General features: G+C 43.6%; 1 protein-coding gene across 1 annotated transcript in view; it reads right to left on the bottom strand.

Annotated features, from left to right (window-relative positions):
• Positions 1–856: 856 nt before the first annotated feature.
• Positions 857–6,435, bottom strand: part of LOC101862906 (complement C3) — a gene marked incomplete in the record, with an annotated part of 20,273 nt that continues 14,694 nt past the window's right edge. The window contains 3 exon segments of the mRNA XM_005110491.3: positions 857–1,906; positions 3,090–3,234; positions 6,134–6,220. Of these exon segments, the coding sequence (XP_005110548.2) occupies positions 1,687–1,906; positions 3,090–3,234; positions 6,134–6,220 (452 nt within the window).

A 6,435-nucleotide genomic window follows, 5' to 3' on the forward strand; every position in this document is an offset into this window, starting at 1 on the left:
TATGTGTGTGTGTGTGTGTATGTATTTGTGTGTGTGTGTGTATGTGTGTGTGCGTGTGTGTGTGTGCGCGCGAGCGCGCGCGCGTGTGTGTGTGTGTGTGTGTGTGTGTGTGTGTGTGTGTGTGTGCGTGTGTGCGTGCGCGCGCGTGATATGTATGTATGTGTGTGAGTGTGTGTAGATGAGTAGATGGAGATATAAGACCTACATCGGCCACACGATATTGATAAGTAAACAGCAAGCGCTTGCCTTTCCTTAGCTCGTTGACAGTTCCATTTCTACATTCATCTGGTGGTAGTTAAGACGAAGAAAGCCGACTTGAAGGAGACTTGGCTAAGAACATAATATTTGCTATAAACTCGTATTAACCATCTCCTTCTTCATTTTTAGAGAAAATTCTCACAAAATCTATGTAATACAGCTGTAAAAAATTGGAAAAGGATTATCTTCGGCTCGTAGTATGATATTTCACTGGAATCAAGGAGGCCATTTGAAAGAATCTCTACCCCCCCTCCTCTACAAAAGATACACGAATAAATAAATATATAAATGAACGATTCCTGGGCATTTGACATATTGTGGTAGGGTGGTAAGTTCTTTTCCACGCCGCCTTTACTTCTCCAACTCAAGTCAGGTACCCATTACGGCTGGGTGGGCAAGAGGGGGAGAAAAAAATCCGTGTCCGAACCAAGACTCGAACCCGGAAGATAAGTAGATAAATAAAATGAAAAAGAAAACAACTCATCCCCCCCTCCCCTGCCCACTCTCATGACTTTCCCACTCCCTTGTACTCTTTATAGATTCAACAAAAATCCCAACAAAACATCTTCCATTAACAAGAACAAATACAATCAACATATAGTTTGGGTTGACTTTATTAGTTTTATTATTTAACATACATGGAAGATGCATAGTTAACAGACAACGATAATATTACACAGAAAACCATTAGCTGTAGGGCCGACTGGCAAGACCACATAATTTATACAAAGCCAAACGGTTTGAAACTAATTCATGTTAATTTTTCTTTCTTAAAAAAAAAAACTTTAGTCGTCACCAGCCTGCAGTATGGAACGGTTGCTTCGTGTAGGCTATGTATACATTTAATAACTTTTATTTTACATCTTTTGTTTGTATTACAAAATCTCCTTCACAAAATGCTGGGGTTGCATACGTTAACTAAATTAATGAGATTTTGTTTTTCTTTGGAGCACTCGTTGTTGTTGGGTGCAATTCGGCATGTATAGGTAAAGAAGTTTGTTTCTTTTTTACAATATAGATCTGGTGAACTAAAGATACATTTTTGAAGCACATTAGTGATACTTCTAATCGTAACATAAATGTGGTCAGTGAATACCCTGTATTGCTGAACGTGTTTTGTTTTCGAAACACCTCATTCTGGTGTTTCCGAAAGGTCATTATAATACACAGTGCATTGAAAAACGAAAAATATTATGCATAAACTTCTTTGTACTAAAGTAAGGGTCTATTTGTAATTCTGACAAATCACAGCTTTCATTACTCTTTTGGAAGGATAATACTGAGAGAAGTTTTCCACCGTAGTTTCCGATGACGTCATAAAAATTGGTTTTCTTCACTTTCGCAAACTAATCTCTAGCACAATAATTTCTCCAGAGGCTGTTAGAACTCTGGCTCGTTGCCATAGTTGCCACTACTCCTCTGTGTGACCTATGACCTCCTCGTGTTCGCCCTCTCCGATTTCTTCCCTCTTCCTTTCCCCCTCCGGTTTTTCTTGCGGTGTTTCACACGCGAGCAGCCACGTCTTTTGAGTCGCCTGACCGTACGCCTGACGCTCTTGGCTGTAGACCGCTGGGCACTGGTCAGTCCCTTCTGCTTGACCTTGAAGTTTTCCAGGGCGAAGATAGTCTTATCCAGGAGGAAGGCGTAGCTGTGAATTATGACGATAATGTAGTGAGTATTGGAGAACCAGGCGTGAAGGGCGCATGTTGACAGAAAACGACGAGGGAAACAAAGAGAGGTCGGGGGGGGGGGGGGGCGGGGTCAGGAAAAAAAAGGGTGGGGGGGGGGGAGGGGGGAGGTGAATGAGGAGTGGGGCAAGACTGCAAAGGACAATCTACTGCAAAAGATTAAGCAAGTGTAGTGATTTCTTGGAAGGTTCTTGTAAGGGGGGAGAATGGAAGATGTAATGTGAGCGCCCCATTTTTCGGGGTCATGGATCTCTCACACACACACATTCTATACGTTGTACATTTTTGCCACAACATGATGACATCAGGCACTCATCAGTTTTTGTGCTTTTTTGGTTATTACCAATGCTTGATTGTCCTTGGAAACTGCAATTTGGCATTTTTGTGACTTTGTCCAACGTGTCTCAGCAAAATCCACATAGAAATGTTTTCTTAATTGGACATAAAAGGTGTTGAGGAAGAAAAACAATCCATGAAAATTGCCCAACGGGAAGAAAAACGTCAGTGTTTTCGATTTCATCATTTTGACGAGCGCCTGATTTCACCACGACACCACATATTATCATTCTTCGACAAGGTGGAGGGGATCTTGTTACTTGTGGTTCATGGCCTGAATAGACTCATATTAATGATAAAATACAACAAAATAGAGGGATGAACAAATGAATGCAAAATTGGATAAAAAAAACTCGTCTATTTTTCGAGAAAAATTCGATATAGATCAACTTGAAAGCAGTCAAGCAATTATGTATCTGTCTGTCTGTCTGTCTGTCTGTCTGTCTGTCTGTCTGTCTGTCTGTCTGTCTGTCTGTCTGTCTGTCTGTCTGTCTGTCTGTCTGTCTGTCTGTCTGTCTATATAATAAAATGTCTGTCTGTCTGTCTATCTTAATATATAATATAATAAAGGAAGATGGGTAAACAGAGAAAGAGAGAGAAATAAAGAGAGAGAGAGAGAGAGAGAGAGAGAGAGAGAGAGAGAGAGAGAGAGAGAGAGAGAGAGAGAGAGAGAGAGAGAGAGAGTAAATGACAGACAGACAGACAGACGGACAGATAGACAGACAGACAGACAGACAGACAGACAGACAGACAGACAGACAGACAGACAGACAGACAGACAGACAGACAGACAGACAGAGATCTCACATCTGGTTGCCATCACTGTCCCGGAAGCGTTTCGGAGCGTCAAGCATCATGAGGTAGGACTTGCCCGGCGACACCCGTGGGCAGAAACAGGACGCCCTCTTCAACAGGATGACTTTGTCTCCCACCTGCAGTTTGTGCGGCCCACCTGGAAACACAAAATGGCGATAAGGATGGTCTATGGCAAAAGGGACTAACAGGGTAAGTATAGTGATTTCTTGGACGTTGTGTTAGACTGTGCAACATGAAATGTTGAATTAAAGCATACATTTACACGCGAAGACCTCCATCACACACTCACCCTATACGTTGTAATTTTCTAAGACAAAGGGCATTTTATTACTTGTGATCCAGGATCTGAATTGACTTACATTAAAAAGCATTAATAAGTAGATGAATGAAAGTGTGAATGCCAAAAGTATACAACTCAAAAAAGTTAAGGACCACTTAAAGTCACATATAGTACATAGTACATAAAACTGAAAAACATGACACTATTCAAAATTGTTTGAGAGGGGTCTTTATTCATCATATCACCTTTTACAAACGACATTTTGCACTTAACGGGTAATTTCAGATGTTGAAGGAGGTAACCCATATTTATAAAATTCACATCACAACAGTTATAAACAATTAGGGCTCAAAATCGCCCGTTTTTCTACTCGTTACACCATTTGCAAGAAAACAGTCGTTGTATCTTTGTCTCATGGACTGAATAAATGTTCGCAATGACAATCGTGAATGGCTTGCCATTCTTGGTCCAAAATGTTAAAGAGTTCATCCACATTGTCAGGGGGTGGCTGATGGTCTCTTACTCGGCGCCCAAGAGCATCCCACAAGTGTTCAATGGGAGTAAAGTCCAGTGATCGGGCTGGCCAGTCAAGCCTGATCACGTGCTGCTGCTGCAGGAAGTCATCCACCACTCGAGCGCCCTGAGGTCTGGCGTTGTCGTCCCGGAGTATCGCACCCTGGCACATTGGCCGAAGAACTGGAGTTGCAATGGGGCGGAGAAATTCGTCCCTGTAGCGATTACCCGTCAGAGTGCCTTGGATGCAATGCAAGGGGGAGGGGGGGAGTCCAGTGGTTGAGTCCAATCCCACCCCACACCATAACGGACCCTCCTCCATACTGGTCCTGCTCCTGTACACAGTCGCCGTGGAAGCGTTCACCAGGACATCTCCAAACACGGATCCTGCCATCGTTGAAGGACAATGTGAACCTGAACTCATCCATGAAGAGCACAGAAGACCACTGTGGGCGTGTCCACCTCAGGATCTGCGGGCAATCCGGTGGGCTTGTGTCAGTGGAACCCGGACTACTGGTCGTCTGAAGCGTAGACCAATCTCACGAAGCTGGTTTCTAATGGTCTGGTCGCTGATTCCAACGTTGCCTGAGTTGCTGTCTGATGTGACGGGCAGTGCAGGTTCGAGTTGTCAGAGCTGTTCTGGTGATCGCCTGGTCCACTCGTCGTGTGGTGCAAAGTGACCGTCCGGACTGCCTTCGCTCAACATCAGTTCCAGTTGCAGTAACCCGGTCTCTCAGTCTGATGATCACTGAGTAACTCACAGCAAGCCATCTTGCCTCTTCACGGACATCAATCCATTCGTGGAGCCAAGCTAGGAATAGGGGTGCGCTCATATGACCTTAGCAGTTGCGAGCGCCGTAAAACCTTATACTATACATACATACATAAGAATAGGGGGCTCTCGTGGCCTAGAGGTTAAGGTGTTGGCCTCTCACTCAAAAGGTCCCGGGTTCGAATCCGGGTAGCGACCGAAAAATTTTCTTCTCTAAATTTGTCTCCATTCACCTCATTTCCTGCTCTCTAGCAATGTTCTGTCGTCTGCTTTCGTCTCCTCTTTCTGCCCCCACCCCCTCACCTCCTTTGCCCCTTCCTCTGGGCTTCTGACTCTTTCTACAGCCTTTCTACTGCTACTCCTTCGCTTTTTCTTACTGCAGTCTTTCAGCTACACCCCTGATCTTCTGGTAGGAAAGATCTACACCTAGTCTTCTCGGACAAGGGCGAAAAATCTCGGAGGTCCCGTGTGCAAGTTGCGCACGTTTAAGATCCCTTGGTGGTCTAAAATCGATAAGAGTAGGCTTCGGTCGCCACCTGGGCAAAATTCAAAATTTCCTGCCAACTGAAAATATTAGGTGTGTCCCGTGCGCTCATATGACCTTATGCAGTTGCGAGTGCCGTAAAACACTTTACAAAAGCAAACAAACAAGCTAGGACTCCTCCCCAGTCGATGCTACTCAGACGTCTTCTTGGAGTCATTGTTAAAAATCGCTTAGTGTGCCCGCAATAAATACCATTAACACCGTCAACCCCACTCAGGCTTTAGTGTAGGAAGCGTGAATTCCCCTGAGTTAGTTTTTAACCCATACCACTCACTGAAAAGCACAGAAAAATTGTCAAAAACAGGTTCAATTTTACAGAAAATGATCCCCCTTTCACCCTGTCTAGGCAGCGTAAATTAAACGACATGTGTCAAATCTGTTCATCATTGTAAACAACGAAGACTCTTTCTTACAAAGGCATCAACTCACTCACCTAACTTCTCAATATTTGTTTGTCATCCAGCCTCAAACATACTAGAGTGAAAACTGTAGTGGTCCCTAACTTGTTTTGAGTAGTATATTTCCATAAAACTTTCATTTATACTTCTCAAGGCCAACCTGATTTGGCCCCACAAGGGATGGAAGTAAATGGTGCTAAAACTTGGGATGTCAAAATTGACAGCGTGCAAATAAGGACAAGCCTTCTGTATTAAGAGTTAAAAAAGAAAGCGCACAGTTTATAAAGTGTATAGCATAACCATAACTTTACAGACGAGGGGTAGCGGGGTGTTAAATCCACACATGCTACTTGACCATTGTCTGCGGCACAGGTACTTGTAAGACTCTTCGCCATTGCACGTAGCAGTAATCAGTCTGATTCCCAAGTAAGAAAGTTTTTACATTAAGCACCTATGACTGTTGTTGTATCTATGTTGTTCCAATGTGAAGAGAAAAACAACTATCAATGACAATCACAAACCACTCACGCTGAACGCTAGTGTCCGAGATCTGTCCCAAGATTCTCTCAAATCCCGCCTTCTCAAGATCACGGTCAAGTGCCTTGATCTCCAGCACTGAAAAGGGGGAGGGAGGGGAAGTGAGAGATGTTGATGATGATGACGATGATGATGATAATGATGATGATGATGATGAAACAATGCTTAATTTGGAAAAAAATCATCACATTTAGGGTTTAAACGTCTTTTTCACCACCTCCTCCATTTTTCATCTCCCTCTGTCCTTCTCTTTTCTCTCTGTCTCTCTCTCTCTCTCTCTCTCTCTCTCTCTT

This window comes from Aplysia californica, unplaced genomic scaffold, assembly GCF_000002075.1.
Source record: "Aplysia californica isolate F4 #8 unplaced genomic scaffold, AplCal3.0 scaffold00899, whole genome shotgun sequence".
In the NCBI taxonomy this organism is placed as follows: Eukaryota; Metazoa; Mollusca; class Gastropoda; order Aplysiida; family Aplysiidae; genus Aplysia; species Aplysia californica.